Raw genomic sequence first — 16424 nt, forward strand, 5'->3', positions numbered from 1 at the left:
TTGGATTTGTAAGAAAATTCAAGTCGGAACTTGGATTTTCTAGACCAATTCTGAATTGGATTTGAAAGAAGATTCGAATCGGAACTCGACCCTTCTAGACCAATTCTAGAATCTAGAGGAAAGAAAATTATACTAATTGGATTTGTAAGAAAATTCAAGTCGAGACTTGGATTTTCTAGACCAATTCTGAATTGGATTTGAAAGAAGATTCGAATCGGAACTCGACTCTTCTAGACCAATTCTAGAATCTAGAGGAAAGAAAATTATACGAATTGGATTTGTAAGAAAATTCAAGTCGGGACTTGAATTTTCTAGACCAATTCTGAATTGGATTTGAAAGAAGATTCGAATCGGAACTCGACTCTTCTAGACCAATTCTAGAATCTAGAGGAAAGAAAATTATACGAATTGGATTTGTAAGAAAATTCAAGTCGGGACTTGAATTTTCTAGACCAATTCTGAATTGGATTTGGAAGAAGATTTGAATCGGAACTCGACTCTTCTAGACCAATTCAAGACATTTAAAGGAAAGAAAAGTTGATAAGTATAAAGATGACATTTGGGACTAGTTCAACTAGCACGAGCATCAGATTTTGGAAGAGTACCAGTACGAGCACTGGATTTTGAAAGATTACCAGTATGAGCACTGGATTTTAAATGGTTACCAGTACGAGCACTGGGTTTTAAATGATTACCAGTACGAGTACTGGGTTTTGAAAGTTTACCAGCACGAATACTGGATGTTGAAAGTTTACCAGCACGAACATTGGATTTTTGAAAAATTACCAGCACGAATATTGGATTCTGAAGAATTACTAATGGATTTTGATGGAAAATTTTCAGTCTTCACCCTTACGACAACTTGGGCGACTGTCGGGGCCTCAGGATTTATCCCTTATCCTGAATGGGAAGTTCAATGCAAATTGATGTAGATGAATGCAGATGAATGCGAATGAATGCATGCAAATGCAAATGAATGTAAATGGGTGCACATGCGTGCAAAATGAGAGATTTATTTGATCCTGCCTGCATACAGAAAGTTTTGAAGCCAATTTTTAAAATAATGCCCCAGTATAACTGGGGAGTGAGAGTTTGGATAAAAGGATAAGTAGTTGATATTTGATGAGAATTCTCTGAGGATAATGAGGTAAAAACTGACGATGAGCTTCTTGGTTGATCAGAGAGGCACTTTGAAAAATGTTACCCCTTATAAGAAGACATTTAAACATTTGCAAATGAGGAATATGAAAGATGATGCCAGGCCATAAGAAAGATTGACAAATTTATTAATGCATAACAAATTGATAGAAGAACTGGGACTACATTGTCCCTTCAAAATGACAAAATGATGAAAGTGACATAGTCTCGACATTGTCAATTTTTAGAAAACTTGCTCAGGATGGTCGATTGGTATTTTTCTCATCTTCAATAAGGATATTCTTGTTGATGCAATCTTGAATGATATTCTTCAGAATGAAACAATTCTCAGTGTCATGTCCCACTGCCCGATGAAATTTGCAAAATTTTTCTTTGAATCTGCCCATGATTGTTGCGGGATCAGCTGCTTTAGGTAAACAGATCATATCTTTCGCGATCATGTATTCCAGAACACTCTCTAGTGTCTGGTCCAGAGGGGTGAACTTTCGATCCGTACTCCAATCCTTGCGCTTTGGCTTTTCTTGATCTTTTTCTTTATGCTGAGGACTAGATTGAAGAGGCTTATCATTGTTGGAGAACTTTCCTTTTTGGCCCTTGGATCCCTCTAGATAGTGATCATGATTCTTCTTATTGCTTTTGCTATCATTGGCAGAAAGAGTGAAGTGAGCCTTCAGAGATCTTACTGTATCTTTCGCGAGCATGTATTCCAAAAAACTTTCAAATATTTGATCCAAAGGGGCCATCTTGCGGTCCTGATTTCGATCATCATGTTGTACCTCTTGCCGATTGCTTGATTTCTGATGAGACTTGGCAAAGACAGTCGACTGGTATTCTTTCTCATCCTTAACAAAGAAATTCTTGTCGATATAATCTTGGACGATATTCTTAAAGACGAAACAATGTTCAATATCGTGCCCTGTTGTTTGGTGGAATTTGCAGAAGCGGTCTTTCCATTTCCCTAGGGCGACCAGAGGATTAGCAATTCTTGGAAGCTTAACCATTCCTTTGCTCAGCATGTATTCAAGGACCTCTTCGAGGGGCTGATCTAGAGGAGTGAATTCGTGATCGTAACCCCAACCGTCATGCTTTTTCTTCTCTTTCTGTTGACTCAATTTTTCACTCTGCTTTAAAGATTTCTCTTTCTGACTTGTATGATTGCCTTTGTTATTTTTGCAATCACTGCGATTGGCATCAACGAAGAAGGTGAGTTTTGTCTTCTTTTCTGAATCTTGATTATTCCTGATGGAGGTGATGCCATCATGGAAATCTTTGCTCCTGAAGACCTTCTTTCCCTTGTCATGAGCTTGCAAATCTTTAATCCTCTTGGCCATTTCCTTCAGCTGTATTTGAACTGGATCATCCATTGCTTGATCTTTCAATTTATAGGTTGTCCCTTGTCTATGAGAGGATCTTTGAAGTGCTTGCCAGACTTCATACTCTTCATCAGTGCCAACTACTGATTCTGATTCATCAGATGTATCCTCGTGTTGGATATGTTTCTTGGATAGTTTTAAAACTTTCTTGGTTGACCGGCCTTTTGCCCTCTGCTTGACCTGGATCTTTTCTATACTAGCTTCAACTTGTTCTGCCAACATTTTGGTCATCACCTCTTTGAACATAGCATATATCTGAGGGTCAACATCATCCTCTGCTTGCTGACCCTGGCTTCTGACTGATTGGGGTGAGTCCATTTCCTCTTCTGAAGTGACTGAGTATGCAACGCCTTCAACTGATGAGGTTTTCTTTTCGGACCTTGTATGAACCATCGAGTATCACGAGTATTCTTTTAGATGTTGTTGATGCTCTCTGCAAGGTAGAACTGATGGTTAGGCTTTTGAAGGAAATTTGGTTGGAGAAGAATATTTGTTGAGAATTTTGGTAGACAATTGAAATAATATCCCATTACTAGGGATTGAGTCGTCGCTAGAGTTTACGACAATTGCGCTGCTATTCTTTGCAAAATAAACAACTGAGAATATGCCTTGTTACCTAGGCGAGGTCGTCAAACCAAAGTGAAATGAAGATTAAATGAACTTTATCGAAAATATGATTTTAATAATACACTTGACAGAGGGAAGGGGGACAGACAATTTTCCACCACTCCGGATAATCAGAAGACACACGAGGACTAGGAAAAATAGTAAGATTGACAAAGGAATCTCAGCCATGTCTGGCAGAATGGTATGCTCCAGACCATTGATTTGATGTGAGATCGAACTCTGGCAAGACCCCCGATAGTGGACGAATCTCTACATGTTTTTGTCTCTAAGAGAACTGCCTGACACACCGCTCTGGATGGTAGTATGCGCAGAAGAATGGACTAAGTAGCCTGAACCGCTTGCCGTATGCATAAGTGTATCTAGGAGGTGATTCCTGACGATCAAAGTGGTCCCATACGACTTCTTCCTCCTGAAGGTTGTCGATCAAGAACCGGTATCGCGCAACTGGCAAAAGCTTTTTTCCATTGTATCTGAATGAACTGGCTCGGACTAGCACATGCCGGAGGAACCAAGACTGCAAGGCATAGGTGCACCCTTCGACTAGAATTGATTCTCCGAGTGCGAAATGAGTCAACCCTCGGTATAGAAAGGCGAGTGCGGCCATGGCTATAGAGAGGCGGCTGGTCTGTCAACTTCCCCATCTCCTCATAAGCTAAACTATTCTGATATCCATGTAATTCCGTCCATCGGGAAAGAAAGCTAATGCCACCGTGCACAGAACCATCGCGTGTTGAATTCTCTCTCGAGCTGTCCTGGACAACGAGCTGACTTCTACGAATATCCCATGCTGTCTGTAGATTTTGAGTAGGTCCACATATTCATTTCCATCTTCTTCAATCAAAGGCCAAGACTTGCGCCCTGTCATGCGAGCTAAAGCATCTTTAGGGTCCAGACCCTTAACATTAATAAAAAACTGTTTCTCCAATGGATCTCCAGGTTGACCGGCTGGCTCGGGCAATCCCATGATTTCTGAAAATTCATCCATCAGCAACGTCATTTCTCCCCACGGGAACCAGAAGGTAGAAGTGCTCGGATTCCACCATTTTGCTAGTGCATGGATCAAGTTGCCGTTGACTGTCTGCTTTCCCACTGCGGACGCCAGTTCTAACCCACAATTGTCCAAGTGGTCCGGAAACATACGAGAGAAATTCTTGAACCATAAATAGTACCACCGGGGAAAGAAGGATCCGGTGTTGAGGACTCGATGTTCAGGAAGACTTTGTCGCACCTCGTAGGAGATGTGACCCTCAGGGAAGACTGAATCAAGCTGACTGGATGTCATCGAACTGGAAGACATGGAAATTGGAATAAGACTTGGAAAAATACAGGAATTTTGAGGAAAATGCAGGCAGGATAAAATGAAGTAGAAATTCGAGATCCAAAAGAAAGTGAGGATGGAAAATCACCTGGAGTTTTGAAGGAAATCAAGGAAAATTTGGAAAATCGTCCAGGGTTTGATGAAAAATGGAAAATGAAGTATTTGAAAAATCGTCCAAGGTTTAAAACATGGACAGTACATGGACATAGATTGGGGAATTTTGAGAAAATCGTCCAGTATTTTAGAAATTTGGGGAAAATATGGAAAATAAAAAGGAAATAACACATTCAATCACATTCTGCATAAACAAGTATGCACATACAACATTTCCTAAAAGCTGACTCTAGATGTACAAATTTTGAAATAGCTGTAGGACCTTAATCCTAACTCTAAGGTTCAGATCAACTGTATCCAATCCAGTTATGCCTATATACTCAAGCCAAGGCTCGATGTACGTGGCATAAAATCAATTCCTCCGGTTCTAGGTTCAAGTTTTCCAACATCCTTGAGCACCTGCCGATATACGTTGGACTATGGCCCTTGGTACGTGGCAGGGGGGTTTTCACCCAAATAGGTGGCCCAATTGTGAGGCTCTGTCCTGAACTATGGTTCTGGAAGAGAGCCCAACAACGTGAAGACCGGGACAATATAGGTAGGGTGATTTTTGAAATATGAGCACATGCAAGAAAATCAGAAGGCTCTAAAACCTAAAGAGATAGAGATTTTGAAAAAATTTGAAGAAGCAAACATTGTTTTCATACAATTCCTAAATTGAGGAGTGTTGTATTAGACCTAAGTCTATGTGAGCATGAATAATTCTCCTCAATATGGTCCTACCAAACCATACCTAGTCTATATGCATTCCATGTCAGCTGGGTTCAGGTCTAGGCTCCTAGGTTCACATGATATCATAAAGCAAAGTTGACATTCCATGGAAATCGATTTTGACAATTTGAACTAAGTAGAGCATTAGATTGATCAGGCGAAGACAGGTCCCATCACGGTCGCCAAACCTGTTATCATCGCAAAATTTTTAACTTTTTGCAAATCAAACTGACCTTTGAAAAAGATTTTGAAAATAACTCGCCTCCGTTTTTAAAATGCGGGATTATTCCGAAGAATGGGACTCGCCTGTCGGTACGAGGTTCAACCGTTCCTGGCGCCTTTACCAGGGGTAATTGAACCAAGGATAAATCAAATGCTTTGCTTTGTTCAACTTGTCTAAACCATATTCTAATTCCTAAATGCACAAAGAATCAAGCATGTGCTATGAATTTCTAATAATGCACATTTGAAAACATGATGTTTGCTTCAAAGATTGGAAAATATTTGGAAGATTCTTGGAAAATAAACTCTTTGAAAATTGTGAATTATTTTTGAGATGCTGTATTTAAGAAAGTGAAAATCGATTTATGAAGAAATATAAGGATTTTGTGAAAATCGATTTTGAGAAATGTGAAATAACTTTGAAAAACTCAATTTCTTTGAATTCAAACTTTGAAATTGAAAATCTAACTTAGAAAATCGAATTTGGAACTTGGGAAATACTTGAAATATCATTGGCAAATCCATATTTTGAGAAAATCGATTTTGAATAAGACTTAGGAAATTTTGAAGAATTTGATTCCTTTGACTTGGAATTTGAATTGGAATTGGCAAATGCATGAAATGAATGAATATGATTTTGAGGAATTGGGAAAAACTCTTTGTATTTTTGAAAAATTGCAGTGGATTTTGAAGTTAGCCTAAGAGTGTAGGCTGAATGTGGCTAATGTGAAGATCATAAATCTAGATATCCTTCATATTCTGACTATGGCCATAAATACGAATTCCACCAAGTTTATAAACTTCATAAAAGCTAGTGTATGTGCCATTCGTGTAGACCATAGTGAGTTTGAATATGCATGAATCATCATCCATCACACATTAACATTATTTAAAAAAATAAACTATATGCAATGCTGCCTAAGCTAAGCAGGAAATGTAAATTCTTATTCCAAAGTTTAATTTAGTTTACATCACTATTGAAATTTAAATACATGAAAAATAAAGTCTTCAATGTACCTGCAAAACTAGAAAACTTTGTTAGTGATGATATGTTGGCTTTTCTAGATTTATCCAGCAATATCAGGAAATTACTGGATTTTGCTAGATATAAGCCTTTTTGCCATGATTCCCTTAAATCAAAATGATAAAATATGAAATAAGATTGAATAAATATGAAAGATAAGATATGAAATTTCGAAATTGGGGTCAAAATGACCAAAATACCCCTAATAACAAGACTATGGCCTTGAAATTAGGGTTTTTAGAAAGATATTTGGTAAAATGCAAGTTTTTGAAATTCAAATGCAAGTTTTTGAAATTCAAATGCAAATAAACTAGGCTAAAATATGATATGACATACTTGAATACATGAGAACTAAGGTTAGGGATTTCGAAATTGAGGTCAAATGACCAAATTACCCCTGATAGCAAGACTATGGCCTTGAAATCAGGGTTTTTAGAAAGAGATTTTAGGTAAAACTTAGGTCTTATGCACTAAATGAAGTCAAATAAGCATCAAATTAAACCTAAAGCATCCTAATATGATGATGAACCTGATTAAACCTTAAAATTATATGCTTATGCATGAAAATCCAAGAATATCACAAATTTTGTGATTTTGGCAGTGTTTTTGGAATTCTTCAGGAACCCGGTTTTGCAATTTGCTTAATTCAGCCATCAATCAGATTCCAAAATTCATCAAATTTGGTACCTGCACTTGTTATAACCTTAATTTTGAATTAGAATTATAAAAATATTTTTTTGACATTAAATTAACCCTAAAATTGCATCAAACCCTAAAAATATGCTATTTTTGACCTAGTTCACCAACCAATTTCAGAGTTAGACCCGAATCAGGAATCAATCTTTCATGAAAATCTATGAAATTTTACAGAGAAAAACTAGGAATAAAAATAGAGATTTCTCAATTTACAGATCGGAAAACTCATCTCCGGTTAGGGAGAAACCCTTCCGGCAATCTGAACTAAAATCTAACAAATCTAACAGGGGTTAAAACAGATACTTTCAATTGATAATTTCGGTATAAATAGAAATACAGATCTAAAATATCTGATATTTTAGCAGTAAATAGTAGATATAAAAAAAATAATACTCACGTTTTACAGATCATGAATCGGATCTGTGGTTTGGAATTTATAAACAACACAAGTCTGATTAGGGTTTTGGTAAGCCCTAACGAGTTTTAAATTGAAAATCAGACTTTCTGTCAGAGGAAAAATATCAAACAGAGATCAAAAACTCTCAAAATTTCACAGTAGATAGATCTAATCAATATGAATCTATGTCACTTTACGGATCTCAAATTGGATATCGGATGAGAAAAATATCATCACAGCAAGTCACCCTCCTGATTTTAACACCGATTTTAAAGTTTTAAAAACCCGACCTGATGTCTGATTTTTTTGACAGGGTTTCCGAAGTCCAAAATCTCTGATTTTTTTACAGTAGTTCAATCACATATGAATGCATCACATATAAAAAAATCAGAAATAAACAGCAAGTATTTCAATCCGAAACATCATGCTCTTTTCTGTTCTAAATTAAAAACACATAGAAATCTAAGAAACTTGAGAAAACATGCATTAACTAATGAAAAACAATAAAATAAACCATAAAACAGTAAATAAAAATTATTTCTATGCTGGAAAACGGAAAATAAACATTAATAAACAGATAAATAAATAAAAACTCAGGAATCAATGGCTGGAATTTGCTTTCACCTTTGAAATCATGGATTTAACCCATTTAACAGGTAAATCTCACGTTTCGTCGGTTAAGAACATGAAAAATGTACCTCTCATCGATTCTAATGGATTAGAATCCTTGAAATCACCCTCAAACTGAGTTAGATCATCTTCTTGGGTCGATTTTGGGGTTCTTGGATGAAATCCATGGTTAAATCCATGAACACAAGAGTTTCCATAGTGAAATCTATTGAAAAATCATAAAAAACTAATAAAAAATAATAAAATAATGTTAACTAACTCACCTTGGGTCTGCAGCTGCAATGGAGAAAGGTGGAGGTGCTGGAGAGGAGAGAGAGGCCACAAAAATTTGAGAGAAAAGAACCCCTTTTTTGACCTCTTGAAGTCCCCTATTTATAGGTTTTCAAAACCTCCTTAATTAGGGTTAATTAAGAGGTTTTTCATTTTTTTAGGACTCTTTCTAATAAATCCACTAAAGGCAACGATTTTTTGGAGAATTAGAGCCTAGGTGGGACTCTAATTAATCCCTAATTAGCCTCTAACTAAACCTAGAAAACCCCCAAATGTGATGCCACTTGGCATCTTTCACATTTGGGTTTTTAAAACACTTTTAAAAACATTTAAAAACACTAGTTTTAAAAACTAATTTTCAAAATGAGTTTTCAAAATGGTTTTGACTTTTCTAAACCTCTAACACTAACCAAGATACCGACTAACCCTAGTCTAGCCCTGACTTACTCGAATATGGCGCCACCTCGAGTGGGCCCTACTTGAGTTTTTCAAAAAAAATGATTTTAAAACTTAAAATTGAAGGAGTTTTCAAAAGAATTTTCAAAAGTAATCTTAAAGTTAAGTTTTTGAAATGGCATAGGGTTCTAACTGGGTCATAATTCCTATGGATATGGTTCCAACTGAGTGGGCCCACATCGAGTTTTGAAGAATTTTGAAATAAACAATGAAAATACCTTTGAAAAGAGGTTAAAATTAATAATTGAAATTCAAGATTTTTGAAAATAGAGTTCTAATCGAACTGGAACTCCGGGTTAGAGTCCTGAACTCTTAGGACTTTGAGATTTTAGATTTTTAGAATTCAAATGGAAGAATTTTTGAAAGATTTTATCAAAATTTGATGAAATAAGTCAGAAAACACAGTCAGGGTTAGACTCCTAACTCGACCGAACTCTAAAATAGAGTCCTGAATCAACTGGACTCTGCAAAATGACCTAATTTTTGAAAACAAATGGAAATAAATAAAAATGAAAGTAAAAACAGACTCCTGACTGGATTAGAACTCTGGGACAGAGTCCTGATCGGATTGAAACTCTAGATTTTTTGGTATTTTCTGAAAAACAAATGAAAGAACTTGTTAAAATAGTGAAAACAATAACGAATATTGAAATAAAACAGAGTTCTGATTCAACTAAGACTCTGGGGACAGAGTCCTAATTGAACTAGGACTCTCCAATTTTTGGATTTTCTGAGAAAATAAATGAGAGAATTTTAAAAAACAGTTAAAAACAGGATGAAATCGAAGTTTCGGTTGAGAGTCCTGATCTGATTAGGACTCTGAGAAAGAGTTTTGATTCGATCAGAACTATAAGAATTTTGGTTTTCTGATAAACAAATGATGAAATTTGGGCAAAGCCTTTGAAAACCAGTGAAAATGAAGTGAGAAAATCAATTTTGGACAGAATCCTACTTCGATCAGGACTCTGGGGTAGAGCCCTGATTTGATCAGGACTCTGAGATAAAATCTCAGAATTTTGAAATTTTTTGATAAAAGTGTAATAGTTTTGGTAGATTGAAAGATTTCTGAAAGATTCTCTCAAAATTGAAATCAGAATCAGAGTCCTGATCCAACTAGGACTCTCTGAACAGAGTCCTGTTTTGACTAAAACTCTGAGTTTTTGACTCTTTTTGAAAGATTTTGAAAGATTTGATTGAAATAGATAAAATAGCGGTAAAAGATTAGAGTCCCAATCCAATTGAAACTCTAAAGAAGAGTCCTGATCCGATTGGACTCTTGAAGAAGAGTCCTGATCCAACTAGGACTCTAACATTTTGGCCAAAATAGAAGATTTTAAAAGGTTTTCTCCGAAAACAAGTAAAAAGGTAGTGAAAAGTAGAGTTTTGATCCGACTAGGACTCTGGAAAAAGAGTTCTAATCCAATTAGGACTCTAAAATTTTTGAGATTTTTAATAAATGAAGGAATCCAGAAGCGACACCACCTAAATGGGTCTCATCTGAGAATTGAAATCAATTGAAATTGAGTTTGAAATGAATCCAGATTGTTTTCTGAGAAAATACTTCAAAATATAAGGTCCTGGGGGTTGGCAAATGACACAATGTTGATTAAAAACCCAGGTTTTAAAATTGATTTTTGAAAGAAAAGTTTTAAAACTCAAATCTGGATTGAATATTTTGAAAACAGGAGTGTTGGATCTCGAAGATGAGATGTAATGACATGCAATGCTATGCTGTGCAATGAAATGGTATGCCGAATGCATGCAATGACACATGAAATGTAAGCACTGAATAAGGGTGAAAATTTGGGATGTTTACATATACATAATCATCATAAGCATATATAACATCACATTAGGCTATACATTATTATCATATTGCATATAATAAACCTGGTTCAAATCTGGAACCAATACATGCATGTAATTCGACACATCACATGCAAACTGGCAAAAACAATTTACATGCAAAACTGTAAAAACAGAATCTTACATGTTCTTAGAAGCTCAAACATAAATCATATAAAGTGATTCTGGATCTAAGATTTTAAATGTACATTCATATACACATTAGCTATCTACAAGAAGAAACCCTGACCTAAACCCATTCAGAGTCAAGAAATAAATTTTTTAGAAACATCGATTATTTTTTGTTCACTGAACAGTCTAGTCCGGTTTGATCTTTTCAAAGAAAAGTTAGTCATTCATCACACATAACGAAATAAATTCTAAATTTTTTACTATGGTTGGCTTGATATGTCTAACAGATGTCCCCAAAAACCCAGACTTAAATTTTTTTTTTAAATAATAAAAAATTTTGTAATACAGACTATTTATATTATTTAGCAAACTATTTTTTAGAAATTACAGATTCTGGACCAAAATTTCAAGATTTTTAATTCTTAAACTGTAAATAATCTGCCTACATGATTTTTATCGTGTGTTCTTCCATATATAAGCTAACACATATAAAAATATCAACCATAAATCTAGAATAATTTGGGAGGTATAATTTTTACAAAAATATGCAGCCTACAAAGATTTTCTATCGGGACATAAATTTTGTGTCGACTTGCGGAGGTCATATCTCTAAACCCGAAACTCATTGAGCTCAATTTTTTTTTTAATTGCTTCTGTATGTCAGAAACATTTCTAAATTCATAATTTATGGGTTCATCGACTTGAAAACTATATTTTTCTTTACAACAGATCGAAATAAAAATACATAACAACATGCAGTTTTTAAGAAACACATCAAGAACTTTATGTTTTCATCCAAAACACTAAGAATATGCAACCAATGATTTTGACTCATAAAAAACATATCATATTTATACATAAATATATGTAAGCATGTTACATATATGTAACACAGAAGTATCATGCATATCATGAATTAAACACAATAACCAACATTTTTACTTAAGATAATATATTTTTCTCAAAATTGATTTTTGAAAAAGGATTTTGAGTTTATAAAAACATCCAAACAACTTTATAATCTATCAAAATCATATTAACTCCAGGCATAAACATATCCAGCATGTTACAAATATCAAATCTAACTTATAACATGAATTTAAATATGAATCTACATCATTTTTCATTAGAAAATAGGTTAAATCGCTTCTGCGAATTAAAATGGATATTATGAAAGCAAAATAGGGTTTTAAATATGAATATAATATAAATCGAACCATAGAAACACGATTTCATGTTTGATCGACCTATCCAAAATTCTAAACATGTTGAATAATGTAAAATCTTGTACCCTAATGTGAATAAAAATAAATAAAATACTGCACACGTGAATGAAGATCAAAATGCAACAAAGCTCTCTCGAAAACACGAAAGAGATCAAAAATATCTTCCTTAACGCAAATGGTTGTTGTCTAAAGCCAAGGTACAAACCTTGTATCAGATCAAACACCTAAAAACAAAAGAAAAAATGAGTATGATGGGATATCAGATCAAACACCTAAAAATGAGTTAATCCGAATGACTTTTGTTATCAGGAAAGTCCTTATTTCTCTAACTTGTTTATTGAAATGTTTGAAAATAGTAACAGAGTTTATTGTTTTGCTAGTGCTGACGTTGGTTTTCAAAAATGCTGTTTAACATCTATAAGACTTTAACAACACTTCTCAATTATTAATTGTGATATTTTTAATGACATTTATCTCATACTTCAAATGAGGTTTGCATATAATGTATATTATATATAATATATATTATATATAAAATATACATTATATTCTATGTTGTATATATAGTATTCTATGCTATATAACTTATATTAGTATTATTATATACGGGCTGAGCCAGGCTGCAGGCAGGGCACGGGCTGCCCGGCCCGGCCCAATCTACTAGCATTTAGTCGGATTGCTTTTTAAAATCGGATCCAACTCCGAATCCAATTTCGTGAAGGCCTTTGTTTGGAAATTTACAAGAAAACAGAGGCTATATGTGGAATGTCAGAAATGTGAGGCCCATGCCTGGAATAAGGGGTAAAATGTTGGCCTTAAATGGGATTTTCTCAAATAAATACGAAGGAGAGAGAGAGAGAGTACTCCAACATAAATACGACGACCAATTGAAAAAAACGTCGTTCCCTTGTTTTCTGAGAGAGAGAGAGAGAGAGATGCAGATCTTTGTGAAGACCCTGACGGGGAAGACGATCACTTTGGAGGTCGAGGGTAGCGATACCATCGAAAACGTCAAGGCCAAGATTCAGGTGCTTTGGAGGCACAGGAGATCACGCCTCCCTCTCTTTTTTTTTCTCTCTCTTCGTGCCCTTTCTTCCTTTTTTTTTCTTCTTTTCATTTTGTTGGGCGCTTTTGGTTTGTTGGTATTGCTTTTCCGAGGGATTTCTGTCAGGAGCAGGAGGAGAAACCGGTGCTCTGAGTATGAAATTTGGTTTTTCTTTTTCTTCTTTCTCATTTCGGACTACCATTTTGCTGATTGGTAGTGACATGCCCATCTATTGATTCTCTCTCTCTCTTGATGGAAGGGATCATGTTTTTGGCTCTTAATTTTCGTTTTATTTTTTGTGGTCTTGCTTTTAGAACAGAAAAAGGGTTCACAAATCCATCTTTTAGCTCCCCTTTGAAGGAATGTGTTGGGTTTTTGGATTACAAACTCTGCATGGATTAAGAAGTTGAGGTTTGGGCCTTTGTGTGGTTCGGCTGGTTTTCTGAGTGTCATCTTTTCGGTTTGATTTCTGAGACGGAGATTTGGTTTATGACGAACTAATGAGTTCCTTTCTGTTGTTCTGTTTGTTTTTCAATGGATTCTTTTGGTCCTATTCCCTCTTTTCAATGTTCCTTCCATTGTTTTCTTCTATTGGTTTTGTGGGTGATAGTCTAAATAGAGAATATGGGTGTTATGTTTTCTTCTGGATAAAGAAGGCATTCCCCCTGATCAGCAGAGGCTAATATTTGCAGGGAAGCAGTTGGAAGATGGGAGGACTCTTTCAGATTACAACATCCAGAAGGAGTCCACCCTTCACTTGGTTTTGAGGCTTAGGGGTGGAACGATGATCAAGGTGAAGACACTTACCGGGAAAGAAATAGAGATCGATATCGAGCCAACCGATACCATCGACAGGATCAAGGAGCGTGTGGAAGAGAAGGAAGGCATCCCGCCTGTACAACAGAGGTGTGGTCTCTGTGTTTTTCACTGATTGCCGATGGGTTTATCCGATCACTTAGTTTAGAAAGAATTGTGTTTTCTTGGTTGAGCATTTGCGTGTAAGTTTTTGTTTCTAGTGTCCCTCTGATTTATCGTCTTGTTATTTGGTTTCACATTGTTTAGCTGTTCTGGAATCTGAATTTCTCTTGTCAACCTTTAATTGGTTTGCTTGGTTATTTATATCTTAAATTTCTTCATTTGGTTTTCTATTCAGCTAATTTTCCTAACTGATGTTTCACTTTTTTTCTCCATCATCGGCATTACCGTTACTGTTATATGTTTCCTGCTTCTTCGATTGTCAAGCTGGGTAACTATCCCTAGTTGGGTTCAAACGTTGCACACCTTGGCTACTATAATGCAACTTTTAATAATCTAGCTATCAGTGTAATCAGTTGTTATCTGTGCATTTGATTGTCCCCTTGGATAGCTGTGCCCAGCTCCCCTCTTTTATAACTGGTTCATATGATCTGTTTCTCAGTTCTATCTATTTTTGTGTGCTGGTTGTAGTGATGGCATTTCATCTCATCCTCGCTGTAATATGTATGGTGTCTTTTGTAGGGGACACAATCGAGTTCTGTCCTGCTCGTACAAATACCTATCAGTGTACAGTGTACATGCTTTATTAAAGACGGATAATGTTAACTTTTCATCTAATTTTCTATTCATATTTTCTTTCTATAATTTGTCGTAGATGGCTTATTGGATTAGAAAGTTTTGGTGTTTGGGAAATTTTGACATTGACCTTCTTTCACTTTTATTTCTTGACATGTGCACATATTTTTGCAAAATAGGGTGACATGTTGAGTTGCATGTTGTGTGTGTGTGTGTGTGTGTGTGTGTGTGTGCTCGCTTGTGCACATGTGTGTGGGTGTGTACATGTGTGTGTGTGTGTTGCGGGCATGTGTATGCATGGTTGACAAACCAAGAATCTCAGTCAAATCTCAGTTGACCTGCAACTCATGACTTGGCAAGTCAACTCAGCTGACTCGGGAGTTTTTTCTTAATATATTTAAAAGTACAATTTTTCATGAAATAAAACTATATATTTAAAATATTCAAAAAGTTATGAAAATGTAAAAAGAAGAAATATGATTAACATGAGAAATTAGAAGTCACATATCATGTCATTTTTAGTGGTTGTTTTGATAACCAAGTATATCTATGAGTACCAAATCAAGTACAAGTATGTCAATTAGATGCATGTGGAAAAAGTGTAGAATGCTGTAAAATAAAAAGGTATTGGATTTACAAATTTAATCACATGGGACATGGAGATATTCAATTAATTGCATCTACTGTTAGATTGCAGCGCATAGGGAGAAATCTGCCCATGTCAAAAATCACAACTTTTCGGTTGTAAAAGGACTTTTTCACCCTTCACACATAAATTTCCTTTGATATGTGAACTTCCCTCTCAAATATCCAAATATGTGAATTTTCTCTTACACATTTGCGAATGTCCTTATGCTTTCACATTTGTGAATGTTCTGACCTTCACATGTGAATGTCCAAATGTCTTCCTGCTTGTGCTCTTATGTGATTTATAGTAAAAAGAGTTTGTTGAAAAAAACTGACACTCCAAAAGCACGATGGGCATTTGGCAACACTTCAAAAGTATCACTAAAGCCTTTAGCAAAGCTTTTGCCTTTAGTGCCGCTTCAAAAGTACATATTTGGGAGAAAATCGTAAAATAAAAGAACGCCGTTTGCATATTTTGGGATAAAATTTGCATATTTGGGAGGACATTTGCATAAAATTTGCTATCTCCCTGGTTATAATTTTGAACAGGGTGCCTAAGAGTGAAATTGGTCTGAACTTTTTAATCTCAATCTCCTAGGTTATTTAGGAAAGAGGACCAAGAGGGATTCACCCCCATCTCCCTGGCAAACATGAGTTTCTATAAAGATCCTTAAACACTGCCATAAAGTCTCTCTGGCATGCTGGCCAAGCCACCTTAAAAAATTCAACAAGGAATCCGTCCACCTACGGGGCCTTGTTGTTGAGGAGTTTTCATTTTGTTTGCTTGACTTCATCTACCAATAAACCCCTGTTCACGAAGTCTTGCACCCTCGAATCAAAACAACCCATGGGGGTCTCACTTATGTCAAGAGAGTCCTCACCCATATTGGAGGTAAAAAAAAGTCACTAACGTATTTTGTTGCCTCCCTTTAGATTTCATCATTCTCATAAAGATGCCCTCCAATTGACAAGGCCAAGTGAAGTTATTTCTTCTAGAGGAAG

The 16424-nt window shown here is 35.7% G+C and overlaps 1 protein-coding gene across 1 annotated transcript in view; it reads left to right on the forward strand.

Moving 5' to 3' along the window:
* The window catches only part of LOC149818509 (uncharacterized), a 639703-nt gene extending 625293 nt beyond the window's left edge, over positions 1-14410 (forward strand). Inside the window, exons 15-16 of the mRNA XM_089986232.1 lie at positions 13135-13227; positions 13864-14410. Coding sequence (XP_089842358.1) covers positions 13135-13227; positions 13864-14175 — 405 coding nt within the window. The 3' untranslated portion in view covers positions 14176-14410. The remainder of the gene's footprint in view (positions 1-13134; positions 13228-13863) is intronic.
* Positions 14411-16424: the final 2014 nt, after the last annotated feature.

This window comes from Nuphar pumila, chromosome 13 (genome assembly GCF_984573655.1).
Source record: "Nuphar pumila chromosome 13, dmNupPumi1.hap1.1, whole genome shotgun sequence".
Classification (NCBI taxonomy): domain Eukaryota; kingdom Viridiplantae; phylum Streptophyta; class Magnoliopsida; order Nymphaeales; family Nymphaeaceae; genus Nuphar; species Nuphar pumila.